We start from the raw sequence: 15,671 nt of genomic DNA, 5'->3' as shown, positions 1-15,671 counted from the left end.
AAATATACCAACAAAGTTAATACACCATTAACACTAATATACACATCACAAATCACCAGCATCCAATGCTTACATCCCATGCATAAACAGTAGCAACAACACAAATAGTGAAGGCTAATCCCACTCTCTTCATAAAAGCTGACCCAAGCTTCGAAGTAGGCGGGATTAACTCGCCTCACTCATCTACAAGTAATCCTTATAATCAAATGCAGAAATGTTACAAAACAGTCAGTAAAGTATATAAAACAATAAAGAAGATACTGATCATTATGTGATAATATCATTAATATAATATTACTATATAACATGAAAAAATAATGTAATAAACTATTCTTTATAATTAAAAATACATGTATTTTTTTTAATAAGAGGAAATATAATATTTTCTATTATTAGAGAAATAGGAAATATAATATTTTAATTGCATATGTGTAAATACTGTTATAATCACTCTTTCTCAAACTTTGAAAAAAAAATAGTAAACTGCATGTAATATTATATAACTTGTGTAACTCTGAACTATATAATTGTAAATTATTACTGTGATTGTTATTTTAAAAGACAGCAAAAAAAAAACTACGTTATCATCATTATTATTGAAATTTCATTATATGTACCACTTAGTGCTGAACCTTGTAAAATAATATACTGAATGTTACTCAAGATTATAATTGTATATATGTAAACATTTGAGAGATCAATAAAAAAAATACTATTATTATTATTATCAGACTTCCATGGAGTCAAAAGATTTACTGTAGGAGGTTGAACACACATTTTGTGTACGCGAATTTTGTTATCTGGTCGATAATCAAAGTAATGTCATTTTCTTATGCAACTGATCGCCACAGGACATGAAAACAAAGTCAGTTCAGTTTGATCACCTGTTGCCATATTTTACTACCCATAATTAAAAAAAAACGACAAAAATGATAAAGGAAAATGCAGTGTGGTTTAAGCATTCTTCATGAATCAAAAGAAAGAATTTCTCACACTCCTCACCTTATGGAAAGAATGATGAAATATTGCATGTTGCTGAATTCTTATTCTAAAAATGGAAAGATGATAATGCATTTTTTATGCCTTGTAGCAATATTTTGAAGCACAAGACTGTTTGCATTTCATTGAGAAAATGACGCTGTATCTGCAGTGTTGTTAATTCGTTGCGAAAATATTGGTTCAGATTTCACTTCGAATGTGTTGTTCTGAAATGCTAGTTTCAAGCATTAAAGAAGTTAACTCGTTCCAAATAGTCAACTACAATATCGGGTTTGAAGTGTTACACTCTCGTAAAAGTAGAATTCGCATACCTAAGCAGCTGTGTAAGGTCAGACTAATCAAACCTCACCATGAATATCTTCTCATATTCTTTCTTCACAAAGACTGTTTCAGCTCACGTGTATTTCTGCCTTTTTTTTCCCTGCTAAATCTTATGTGGTCTTTCCACCTTTTTCTTGGCCTTTCCCCTCAGTTTTAATTTCATACGTTCTCCTGTATTCTTTTTGAATTCGGTTTCATTATGTGTCCAGTTTTCTAGTTCCTAATGTCCTAAGGGAGAATATTTCTTGTCCACTTTTTTCTTGTTTTCCCTCCATTTTCTTCGAAACTTTAATTTCCATTGTTTGTATTTTGCTTATGTTTCTTCTTGTTCGTGTAGCTGCAAGACAAATATAGCAGACAGCGTACTACTAATTGCATTTCCCTGTACAAAAGAAAATGAAATTGCTTCATAAGGATAATTTTTAGAGAACTTCGGATTAGATGTATCTAATTTATGTTCGCCGATGCCTCGCCTTCATTTTAGATCACAACCATGACATCCTGTTAACTTATGCGTGGAGGAGTTTGATGATCAACAGCAGCACTTCGCATAACGGACCTTTTTCAGATTGACAGTTTTAATACTTAGGTATAAGAGAACAAAATAGGAACAAACTACTGTTATTACAAATGTTTAAGACTTGCAGCGCAAAATGTAGTGCTAATATATAATTTTTATGTCTTACATTCAAAGAAAAAGTCGTGATTTTCATCTACAGGAATCCTCACTTTACACCATTTCGAATAACACACTTTTTCGGTTATAATTGATATCGCAGTTTATTTAACATGGACTCAAAATTCATTTAACACGGCCCGTTTCAGGATGGTGCGAATGAGACGTAGCTTTATAGTATCAATAAATACAGTAGAGACAATTAGAATATACTGAATGTGCTATATTTAGCGACAGTTAGTGTAATTGGTGACAACTAGAATGAAAAACACCTTCCCTTCCACAGACACTATACCGTATACACGCAAGAAGCAAAACAAAACTTTTAGTAGTGCAGCTCCAAAGAAAGTATATAACTAAATAAATTTGTCCTAACATACTTTTTAAAATTTCCAGTTGCAGAAATTACGTGGTATCACCTGTGTAAGATGCAGTCATTAGGCATAGAAACCAAAGTTTCACGAGCTGCTGCTGCTGCTACTGCTGCTGCTATTATTATTATTATTATTATTATTATTATTATTATTATTACATAACTGACGCTATATATAATAATCTTAAACTTACAATGAATAAAATATACAACAAAGCATTAACAAAAATCAAAATACGATCCCAAACCAGACAGAACCCATGGATAACAGACAACATACTAATAGACATACAAAGAAAAGATGCCCTACGGAAACAACTTAAGAAGTCACCTAGCAATACCGCTTTACAAGCTGAATATAAAAGAAAACGGAATCTAATAACAACACAGATTAGAACGGCAAAGATAAACTATTATAGAAACAAATTAACAACAGCTCAGAACGACATAGAGGAAACCTGGCACCTGATTAACGAAATGCTGCACAATACACACAAAACCACTGCCTCAGAAACAATAAACAGCTTTGCTTGCGACCCCAAATCCCTCAAACAGTTGGCAAACAACTTTAATCAGCACTTCGCGAACTCTCCATAAAGTACTCTCCACACACAAAAAACATTCTCCACTAGGACCACGAGCAACCCAGTCAATGTGGTTCCACATGTGGTTCCGTCTATTCCTGGTCCTCTAATAAAGGACCAAGAATAGACGGAATCACACAAAAATACATTAAAAAACATTCAACTAATCTATGTCCAGTTATACTAAAACTGTTAAATAAAATCTTCAAAACGAGATACATACATGAACACTAAAGACGTAATTAATCATTTCCATACATAAACATGGAAAAAGAAACGTTATAAGTAATTACAAACCCATCGCCACATTGTAATCAATCAAATCATGAGAGCATTGTGTATTGCGAACTCTCGCATACATTGAAAAATTCCAAATAATCCACAAAACACAATATGGCTTTCAAAAAAATAAAGGAACATCAACACTCCTTCAAGATTTCACAGATCTAATAAACACTACATTAGATAAAAACAGAATAGTATTAGCCGTTTTTATTTGACCTAAAAAAAGCGTTTGACACACTAACACACAAATCCTTGTTGAACAAGCCAACACATATCGGAATTGGAGGTCATCTACTTCAGTGGTTCAAAACATACATGAAAAACAGAAAGCACATCACAGTACCTTGTGGAGTACCACAAGGAGCTATTCCATCTCCCATTCTGTTTAACATATACACACACGACATTCTAATAACAACACAGATTAGAACTGCAAAATTAAACTATTGTAGACAAATATCGCTTACACAAATATGCATCACAACATCAATCAAATCACTAACTGGCTAACTGAAAATGGCATATATATAAATCCTGAAAAAAAAAACAAAGCTAATGATATTAAAAAATTCCCAGACCCTATCCATGAAAACTAAATATCTTACTCCCCGACATCTATTAGCTTATACACAAAGCTCTGATCCAAAAATCACAACCATCACATAGGTGAAAACAAAACACGTTATCTCGGACTTCACTTCGATGCTGATCAAAGTTAGAATAGCCATACAAATTATCTACACAACAGACAGAGGACAGGACAATAGCAAGCAAACTATATCGATTAAAAGACATTGCTCTGACACGCACATAAATACTAATTTATAAAGCACTATGTGACAAACATTTCAATATATGCAATTACATCATATGCATTCTGCCCAGACCTCAAACTTAATCGATTACAATCGTTGCAAAATAAAATGTTACAACTAATATTCTGGGAACAGACCACACTTATATGGGCAGAAAGGACTGATTACAAAATATTTAAGGTAAACACTTATGCCACTACACAATCTTGATAATACACTACTTCAGTCCAACCTACAGAGTAAGCTGAACAACATATCACATAACAAGACCACAGTCAACAAACTACACAACATGTAAGTACAGTAACCACTACAGAAAAGCCACCCGAAACTTCTACATACCTGACATGATAAACAAACTGACATTCGATGACAGAAACTTAGGGACCAACAGAGAGCTGAAACAAGCGCTATATAATTGTTACCCACCCACACCCACACACACAAACTAATAACAAACCCCCTCTCAAACACCATTACAAGAACACAAACACGCCATATCTAAATCCACCTCCCCCTTGCAAAAAGTTAAACCGTGCGCAAATAGTGGTAGTCCATGGGCGCGTGTACTCGCCTCTATACTTTAACCGGAAAAACCATATACTGTAGATACATACATATATATATTATGTGACCAAGCACATACATATAAACAATTAAATCTACACCTGGATTGCGACGGGTATGGAAAAAACCACAAAAGCACCGCCATCTATTATCTTCCTCAGATAAGCTCTGCTGAAGCTTCGAGGAAGAAAGCAGAAATGCCACCCAAACAAACAAACAAGTATTATTTTCGATTTGAAAATAGCATTGTGAAAAAGTGAAACGAATGCATTCAGGACTCCTATCTAAATCCAAAAGCAACTGACAATGCAAATTGTAAATCAAAATAAACTGTAAATATATATATATATATATATATATATATATATATATGTATATATATATATATATATATATATATATATATTACCGATTCATAAAAAAATAAAAATAAAAAAGTGCAGTATATTATGTCCCTTTCATGTTGGGAGGTGCATTTTTACGTTTTCAATATACGGCAGACTAGTTTAAATGTTTTTGGTAAATTTTATTTTCAGAATTAATATTGATCACTTGTCTTAACGATATGGAACATCTCAAAGGCAATATCTGATTTCATGTTATTTCTTTCTTTCTTTCTTAATCCTCTTCTACCTTTTACGGTTGCGAGGTTTCTTATTCTTACAACCGCGACCGTCTCGAGGATAAGGTGGTTGGCCCTACTGTATGACTCCAGGTGTGTCCTATGTCTGTAGAGGCTCGTGTTCACGGGACCAGTTTGCCTGGTCTAGGGGACGAAAAATACGAGTTTCCGGGTGAAAAAACCGCCTACCTCCGTACGAGACCGTTTAACTGACCTTTGGTCTATAGAGATAAAGATTCCTCACGTCGCGGACGGGAATCAAACCAGGGCTTTCCGACCAAAGGACTTCGTCTGTAACGACTGAGCTACAGCGGCTCATTCGAGTTATTTAATAATAATAATAATTCAAAGAAGTTTTTTGACAAATTTTATGATCCTCTTCACATATACAGGACATTTGCAAATATATAATTGAAGTTTTACTATTACGTTTTTGTTCGCTACAAATATTCAATAATTAAAATTATTTTCAAGTAAATATCTTATTTATAATACATAAATAATACTGACACTGTATTTTACAATTTTTTTCACACACATATTTACAATGATTCATTTAATGTATTAAGAGAGAGATAATTTTCCTTTTAACGATATTGGTTGTGGAATAATTTTTATACAAATAGATAATTTTTCTGCATTTTGTTATTTACATTTATATTTCAATCTGCAGTTCATTTTAATTCACAAATTATATTTACATTTTTTTTTATCATTAGGGATTATTGCTGAATGGATTCATTTCACTTTTAACATTGCTGTTTTTTCACGGTGTTTACTGAGTTGCTTTATAATTTCAAATGACACCCGATTTCATAACCGAGCGTTAACGTATATACATAGTGTACATGCGTACTATGAGCGTAGTAAACATGGTTCAAGTCACCATTAAATTGTGTGTGTGTTGCCTTATTATAAACACTTTTATATTAAAAGTATCATTGAAGATGGATAAAAGAATGACTTTAGGGATGTTGGCTTTTCCACGAGATGTACACATAGAAAAAGAAACAGAAGTCAGTGCAAAGTACGTGTTCAAATATTTCTCATAATTTTTTTTGAACATATTTTAATATCTTTTAATAGTTTATTGGCAGTAAAAACAGTAAAAAGGAATGTTTTTAAAAATTAATGAAGATTTTGAAAGCCTATGGATGAGTTACGCTTTTTTTTTCTCCATCGGTTATTATAATCGATTTGCATTGGATACGTTAATCGTGTAAAGCGAGAGATTGCTATATTACTGTTTATGAATATCCATAACATTCAGAGGGAAGTGCATCTGTTTCATACCCTGGTTTTAAAATCAAATTCATAAAAAATATCATACAACCTGTGTTGTCACTGAACAATAAACTTAATAAAAAAAAAGCACAAACGAACATTTTACTTAATTTAGTGGTCTGTTTTGTCACAGTGGATTTCATAATTACTAATTGGTTTCCGAAGAAATTCAAAATAATTCTTACATTTTTTCTGTAGTATTTCCTTCCTTCATCTGCTCGTCGCAAGGAGTCGCTCACGGATAATCTTTGGCCATTAGCACGTGCTGTCGGTTCTTCTTGATAATGTTTTAATTTCGTTTCCAGCCAGTTAAAATGGGGAAGATCTTGCGCTATTCTCTTGTAATTCAACTCGCAGTCGTCTGATTCACTCAGAGTGCGCTTGCGGGATTCTTTATTCATGAGTTTCATGGGTCTAACTAACGTGAACAACAAAATTATCGTTAAGGAAGCGATAATAAATCCATCCCACTTTCGGGATTTCGGTAAGTTCAAGAATTCCATATAATGAGTTAACAGAAATCGTTTGAACTGTATAATTTCGCAAACAATGACGTTAAATTATAAATTACAAATTTCATAAGAGATGTATATTCTTTAGCAAAGCATTTAAATCGCTTACTCATAAATTACAATGAAAAAAATGAAGATAACTTTAGAAACACTAATTCATTGACGCTTTGCAGCATTTGGTTTACATCAGCATTATGAACATTCTTTCATATGAGTGGATCAGATTTGATTAAGTGAAATACTTCGAAAAAGAATTATTAATACATTTCTATAAATAATGAAATACAAATCATTAGATTTTCATAGAGGAACATTTCGTAGTTGCTTTCAAAAGTGCGAAATTTCACCTCTGTTCATACAAACGCTAACAGTTCACGAAGTACGTTCATCAGAATCTGAAAATGTTTTCCAACTTCCTACAGAAAGACGATTGTAAACTCTAATCATGTGTTGTACGCTGATTTTTCTATAGTTAGGCTCCACACATGATGGTGTTCCAGACCTCATTCCGTGTGATCCTGCGTTGAAAAGTGTCAGCGCGGTTATTAATACGTTGATTTACCGACCTCATTTCTCTGCAGAACAAGCAGGTCGTCTTCTGTATCCACAGCAGACTGGACGAAACGAAATATTTGTCTCTCACGTAAGCCAAAAGGGACAATAATTCTTCCTGTTGTTCGCCAACTAACAGAAGTTGTTTACCATACAACTTCTGTCGTATGGTAAATTCAGCGTTAAATGCAAGCGAACTCTCGTCATCGCACGCAACACAGTTTCAGCCAAGTTTCGGAATCTGCTGACTAACTGAAAGTCATCACAGCATGTTTTGTTTGCACGTTTCGTTTTAGTTGAAAAAAATAAATAAATAAAACACTGACTTTGAAAATTGCATTCATCATTGCTGCGAATGATGAGAAATAGAAAATTTCTCATCATTCGATAAGAAAATTCTCGGGTGCTACTTCAAGTAGCACGCATTTCATTGAGTTTTTTTTTTTGTTTTGTTTGTTTTATTTTACTCAAGACGGACCTTATAAACTCAAAGAGCTATACAAGCTCGTCCAGAGCAGACTTTCACAAATATCCCTGCCCGACGGAATTCGAACCCACGACCCTGTTGGTTGGACAGGAGTATGCTATCCACTCGGACAATCTTTCCTCGGAGATTAATTTTTCGGTCAGTTCCTTTCACAACTGCGCAACCAGTAGTGGCGCTGATGGAACGTTCCGTCTGATTACTGGATTTTGGATTAAATCTCAAATACGCACATTTTGCTAAATTTCAAAAGCAATTTACTGCGTGGCCCTGAGCCCCTTTCCCAAATGTAAAACCGAAAAGCTCCCATTTTATCTTGGCGGAAAACGCAGGTCTCGACTTCACTTCTCAGTGTTTTTCTTTACGTTCAAGTGGATATAACCGCGTCAGCAACTTTGGACAAACCGACTGATCGCTTAGTCATTATTTAAGACAATGACCTTAAACGTTTTTTCGTCATAATTAATCAATCAGCGAAAAAGGAACAACCTTTTTGAATTGGATAATGAAATAGAGAACCGGGGAATGATCACAAGGTATGAGGAAATCAGGTTCGAGTGGAAGGAAGATGCACAGCCATGCTAGGTCATTCGAGTACAAAGTAGTGACGATAGTCGAGTTATTGTGCAAGGGAAATTTACTTGCATTCCTGATAGCAGATTAGCGAACGTTACATGCCCACCATGGACGACAAAGTACATCCATTTGTGTTGACCACTTATTCTGTATACGATGAATGCTTCCGGCGGGATAACACGCAACGTATGCGTCGTCATCCAGGAACGGTAAGAAGAACTTGGCCTTATAGGATTGGGAACTCCCTTTAACAGCAACCAGACATCGATCTAACTGGGCATTTTTGGAATGTGAGAGAACGTGATGTTCCTTCAAAGATCCACTTCCAGTAAATTTGATGGAACTACAGAATACCATCTTAATGCTTATTTCCTGATATATCGAGGTTCCTTCGGGATAAAACCCGTCATCATTATGTGGAATTCTGCAGCCATTCTGAACATTGCAACTTTCATCGATATTTTCTGTGAAAACGTGGTGTTGTCATTTTCTAATGGCTTCATTTCTGATTTTGTTTTTCTTCCATCTTCTATTCTGTACACTGATATTTTCGCTGAAATCCTGACAAGAAGCAAGTCTGGCTGTGAGATCAGGTATTCGTCTATCATCGCGTGCATTTGTCTTGTAATGACGGCAGGGGGGGGGGGGAAATCCTGCCGCCTCTGTAAAATAAGCTAACTCACCTTTCGTTAAAAAGGCCTTTTAAAATGTTCTTCGAGCCCTAAACGGAATTTGAACCTACGTTTATCCAACTAAAGAGAGTCATCGATATCGAGTGAACTAATCTAACTTCATATTCATCTTCAGTTTGAGTGCGACGTGTTGATATGACACCAATTTGCAATGCTTGCATACAAGTTCTGTCAATAAATAATTTGCGTATATTCAGATTTTTTTCTAGTACGTAGAAGCGTGTTAATTAGTAGTTTGTGCTGTTCGATTATATCTGTCCTCAGGATTAGGTTTAAAGCAGTGTCCGTGGAGTGAGTGTGTCAGGATTGTTTGTCACCTTCCAGTGCGTAGTTGTTGTAAATATTTCGTGCGAAAAAGCTCAACCAATTACCGAACTGCAGATTGACGTGTAGGATTGTCAGCTTTGAGAAATACGTCTGTGCAGGTCAGTACTTCCTTTGCACGATTTCTACACAATATACGACTATAAGAGAAACATTTTCTATTTTTATTGCATTATGAACACTGTCTTGAAAACGATTATTAATTCTGGAGGAGCTTCCGATGCTTCATTTTCAGAATTTTTCTTTGATATGGAAAATAAAAATAAAATGAAATTAAAACCACAGGACAGTGTTTGTTGAGTTCAATATCGCCACACACACACAATTTTATTTCTGTAAATGAACATAAGACATGTTAAGAGACTCGCTTCCAGGCATATTCTTTCCTGTAAACACTCCGAAGGAATTTGCAAATCATTTCCAGTATGCGCCGTCATCACAGATCATGAAACTCGAACTCAATCAAACGACAATTCTGTCTGCTAGTTAATAAGTAATACACCGTATGATGCTTGTTCAGAGTCTGTAAACAAGAATGGAAACGACTGTGGCCAATCATTACAAGATACACGTTGCAGTATCATTCTTGTTGGTGGTGGAAGCATTCGTTTTCGGAGTAAGTGAAACGGAAGACTTTGAATTCCATTTTATTATTATGCATTGCAATTGTCATTCACATCGTGTCATTTTTTGTTCGTTTTGAGTTATTGTGCCATCAAAAACTATTCCGATCAGCATTGAATGTTGGTAGAATACGTATGAATGGCAAGACCAAATTTCATTAAATTCCATAAAGAGAAAAGAGTTATTTCAAATTTGTTTGCCACAAAAATTGTCCAAATGAAGCCTAAACTGACATTACTGTACAAAATGACCATATGTCCAAAATTGGGAAAGAATTCTCCCAATCACAGCAGAATTATATCAGGTGTACTTAATCTCTGATTTAATCGTGCCCATTAAAACAGATTTAATGGGTGCATTTTACCAAATGCAGCTTTTTAGTGCTCTGAAGTTAATTTTAATTTAAGTCAATCATATAAAATTATGCAGTTATGAAGTTTTGTGAATCGAAGTTATAAATAGTTCCTCTAATGCATTTGTATCACGGAAGGAAGTCGCAGAACTCATCGAATCCTCTCTTTCTGGAAATCAATGGGCAGCCGGTCTCCATCTTTATTCATCAACAATAGTTGAGTTCATTTTTACCGATGATTTTGTGACTTTGTCCAGAGAGAATGGAAAAGATTAGCGTTCTTCATCCGTAACCCTAACTCGTACATTATTGTTTAAAGTAGTGAAAGGTTATAATTAGAATTTTTTTCTGAATGTGGTGTTATAAACTCGAGTTTAAGAGAGAAATTTTTCTTGTTTGCGACGATGATTGACTAAATCGTTGGCTGAAAAAAAAGCCTAGAAAAAGTTCTGTAGTCGACCACTGGGATTGAACTCATAACGGTGTTTCATCTGGTAGGCTAACGTATACAACGAAATACGTCACCACAAGAGTTATACCAGCACCAAGAATTAAACTTAAAACAATTAATTTAGAGAAGTTTGTATCGCACAATATTGTTTTATTTTCTCCACATTAATATTGGTAGCTAAGCTAATTGCTAACTAAAGGCACTTTTATAAAATAGACTTTCTGTAAGATGTAACCAAAGTGAGTAAAATTCTTACCTTTGCCCTTTGAGGAATGATGTTTACTAGAATGGAGGTAATTAATCTTCGGTTTCAGCTTTTCCTTTCCTTCAGTGCATGTCGAATCCAACTCTGTGCTCTGTGTGTTCTCTCCCACATCTGTCTCTTTGTGGTAAACACGTGGCTTTGTAGAGTGTCTGAAGTCCTGCAGAACATCTCCGATCTTAGAGCGAAGATCAGAAGGGCTTTCTGATACTGGAGATCGATCATCGATTTCGCGTTTCAGTACTGGAGGATCGTCGAATTGACGATGGCAGTGCGAATTTAAATCACGCGGTGTTGAATACACGCAGCCAGACCTAAGTAGCTGACGAGAATAAGTCTTCTTTAGTTTTCCAAGAATGGATGGTTTTGAGGAACATTTGCTTTTCTTATAACTTTTTGGTTTCTGAGTGGGGCTCTCTAACTTACTCCATTTCGCTGGCTTCTTCTTCTTCCACGAGGTATTTTTCTTAGAAGTATCCTTCTGTGGGCGGTAGGTAACGTGACCGCTGGAAATGGGCGGTTGAAAAAAATTATCATCTGCGTGTTTTGAACGAACTGGAGAAAAAGGAAACAATTCGAAGTTCTTCGGTTCTCCCGAGTAACATACCGATCCTTTCCGAAGTTTTTCACTGTTGCTATCAAAATTCACATTTAAATTTTTAAACGTTTTTTTCTTTGATTTCAGTGCACCATTAAATGCATTTATTCGCTTCGGGTAGAAATAGGGACTAAAACATTTACAATGCTGAAAATCAGCAACATTCTGTGGGGGACTTTCTTCTTCGATAGTGACTTCGGATAAAATTACAGAGTCAAACGAACTTTTAGTTATTTCTGCAATTAGAGATGCCATACTTTTGCCGTATCTATTGAAGGTCTCGGCCTCCAGCTCGGCTAGACTTTCTTTTGAAATCATTCCGTCTGTCCTGTAAACATCCACTGTTGTCACTGATTCCACAATCGTTGGTTGCGGAGGTGGACTCATTTCTTCAAATACCACACCTTTTACTTTGGGAGAACGGAAATAATCCTTGGATGCTGACTGTTTGCAGAACGAAAGTGGTTCTGGAAGGAGAACGACTTCCGCTTTTGAATGAATGTCTGGAATTTGAAATTCATCGAGAGCATTACCCCGAACATCTGAAATCATGATGGCAATGCTGTTCTTCTCCCGATTCTCCTCCTTCTTCTCCATCATTCGCTCACCCAGAGAGCTCTTCATCCTCTCTAGAACATTACTCACTTCTCCCGTAATGTCTTCCAGGCAATGCTCGCGGTACTCCAAAGCTTCTACTGACGACGAGTCGATATTTACAGATTTGCGTTCTTCAGAAATTATTTTGACCTCCGTTTTTTCTGTATTTCCGCCATTTTTGGTCCTTTTTAAGCACGACGAAGATGAATTCCTCCTGTGCACTTTCCCCGACGGCCAATGCTTCTGATGAGACTTTTTGGACGGACAAGACTTTTGGTCAATTCTTTTCGAGGGGAGGAATTTTGCATTATCTCTTGGAGGTGGTAACGATTCCTGACTTCCTGTGGTCGGGGACTGCAGCCTTAAAGGAAAAAGGGTTTGTGGAGATATCCTTTCCAATACCACCACTGGCTTCCTCTTGTGACACTCGAGCAGCAACTTCTTTTTATGACCAACAGATAAAGCGCGTCTTTTGGCAGTTTGGGATTTCCTAGCACCATGATTTATGGCAGTGTGAGACAGCTGACGCTCCTCTGGCATGCCTATGCAATGCTCCCTCGATAATTTCAGTTAAGAGTATGCATTCCGAACACGATATATTTCAACCACATCCCAGCGATTCCTATCCTCACAGCACGTTTAGCGAACCTCTTGGTGTTCACTTGGGATTGAGAACGGCGTCTTTACTTATAACAAGGTTTAGTTGAGGCAAGAAGTTGGCAACAGCCTCACCAAATGAGATGAGAACAAAAGCTCCGTGACAGCCATTAGAAAAACAATGAATGGCAGCAAACATTTTCACTTTATCTTCTGGGTAGAGCAATCACAGGATTCGTTGCCCCACTGTTACCAGGCGCGTGCCCTGTCAAAAGAGAACGTAGGCGTATATTATATTGGCACAGAAATGCATTCAATTATTAAAAATCATTATTTATAAAAACTAAATATGCATATATCCAAGGAAAGTAAGTGCAATACTTTGTTGCTAAATGTTGTGGAAAATTTCTGTGCACTGAATGGTAATAAGAAACAAAGAATTCAATTATGCCAATCAACATGTAGCCAATTAAATTACTTCCATTTCTTCGCCCATAGCTGTAATATGTCCTAGAACTCGATTCCTCCCCCCCCCACCCGCGAACGAAATCAAGACTGGCGTTCGTAAACTCAGAACTACAAATACATTTAGTAGAGAGCCCTCTAGATTAGTGGACCCAAATTTGGAACCCCAAACACGAGTAGCATTCGTTGTGGAGAAGTTGTTCAAAACAGCCTTGGTTTCTGTTGTCAGCGAATCGCTGTTTTCAACAGAGCTCAATTTGATGGAAATTAGAGACTTCTGATGGAAATACAAGAGAAAAATATAGTTGCACTTTGAGTATTTCAATTACACTAAACACACCATCTACGACTCATATTTTCCAGCGAGAGGTTCGCCTTTAAAAACGAGTAAATGCAGAGGATGGTAGTACTGCTTGCTTCATCCTTTATCCTGTTGCAGTTTGATAATTATTATATAGAAGAAGATAATTTCCTTTACTGTGTAGTCGAGTACGCGGTAAATAAGGAAGTAATAAAGAAGACGAATGACACAGCTGAAAAGCTGTGATTAGTATGAAGCACACGTGACTTAACGCTAATAGAAAAAAGTCTCATTCGTCTTTAAGCAACATCCAGGAAATTAAATCCGACCATATTTGAATAAAAACAGAAGTGTTCTGTTTTATATTCCAGGATGAATCTCATTATTCTATCTCCTCAAGGCCTTCTCGTTGCTGACATCCATAAGACAATGCTGATTCTCAGTAGAGGTTTGTGTGGTAAATTACGATTTCATTACAAAAATCAGTCTGTTAAAAACTGAGCCTAGGTGTTGAGGTTTTGCAGGGGGTTCGCTGAATTTACTAAGATTATTTTTATTAATAGAGATGTTATGCGGTTACTGGAATTTCGGACTGGAATGTCAGCCACGTAACTCTTCATATTTGAAGTACTCGAGCTTTCTCAGTACATAGCTCATCATTGGACATAAAATGTTTTAGTACTTCGATTATTTTTCACATGAAGGGCTTAAAACAAAACGAAATAACTTATCGAAATCGGTTGAACGCTGCACCTTCTAGGATGTACCCAACATTTTATTTTCTTCTTTTTCCTCCACAACATTGCCGAGGAAAAATCATGATTCAACCATTATTGAATAATGGTTGAATGATATGATGCATCTGACATGTAGAGGCTTCTGCAGAGGATAAAATATTGTAATTCTGCACCTGACTGCGATTGAGCCAATTTTTTACAGATTGAGTAATGTGAGGAACAGTCTGTATTCCAAATTGGTAGAAGATCCATAGAGGCTTCTGCAAAGGATATTTTCCAACACACACACACACACACACACACACACACACACACACACACACACACACACACACACACACACACACACACACACACACACACACACACACAAATTTTTGCTTGATTGGGGCTGTAGACAAAGAAAGAAACAATTAAGATCTGTGTGTCCTTGTGTAAGTGGCGTTTGCACGGATAGTGCTAGATAGCCAAGAAAGATTTTTTAAGTTCAATTCTAGTCACTGACTAGAGGATCTTTTTGTATCCGTTTGTTCCGCTGATTCCCGAGTTAGTCGAGCTATGGCATGCGCAAATTAGTTTTTTCTCTGGGAAACTGAAGAAAGTCGACCGTAAAACCCACATATTTTCAGACAATAATATATGGCGTTAGAGACCACGAGATAGCGGAATATTTGCCAGATCTTCTCTGATACCGATTAAAATCAGTGATATGCTTGGGCAAACTATCTGTGATTGGATAATTTCTACTAATTGCAACTGATTTTAAAATCAGTTGCAATTAGTAGAAATGGAGATGAGGAAGAAAGGCAATGATTTTTTAAACATGTTTTGCAATTTTAGTTTCTATGTTTCATCACTATATGAAGGACACCGAACACTGGAGAGGCAAATATAACGATCTTTAGAGGATGCACGAGATAAGAATAAGTGGAGGACCATGGTTGCCATCATCTGTATCAGAGATAGCAGTTGAATGAAAGAATGAGTGTGTGAGTTAGTTCATAAAAAATATCAATGAGAT

General features: G+C 36.0%; 1 protein-coding gene across 1 annotated transcript in view; it reads right to left on the bottom strand.

Annotated features, from left to right (window-relative positions):
* Positions 1-13,090, bottom strand: part of LOC150107079 (uncharacterized) — a 70,483-nt gene extending 57,393 nt beyond the window's left edge. Inside the window, exon 1 of the mRNA XM_090391611.1 lies at positions 11,350-13,090. Within this exon, the coding sequence (XP_090247737.1) occupies positions 11,350-13,090 (1,741 nt within the window). The remainder of the gene's footprint in view (positions 1-11,349) is intronic.
* Between the last annotated feature and the right edge of the window lie 2,581 nt (positions 13,091-15,671).

This window comes from Typopeltis vanoorti, chromosome 4 (assembly GCF_054136105.1).
Source record: "Typopeltis vanoorti isolate ZY-2024b chromosome 4, IOZ_Tvanoo_1.0, whole genome shotgun sequence".
Taxonomy (NCBI): Eukaryota; Metazoa; Arthropoda; class Arachnida; order Uropygi; family Thelyphonidae; genus Typopeltis; species Typopeltis vanoorti.
The sequence above is the reverse complement of the archived record's forward strand: the minus strand, read 5'-3'. Positions and strand labels throughout refer to the sequence as shown.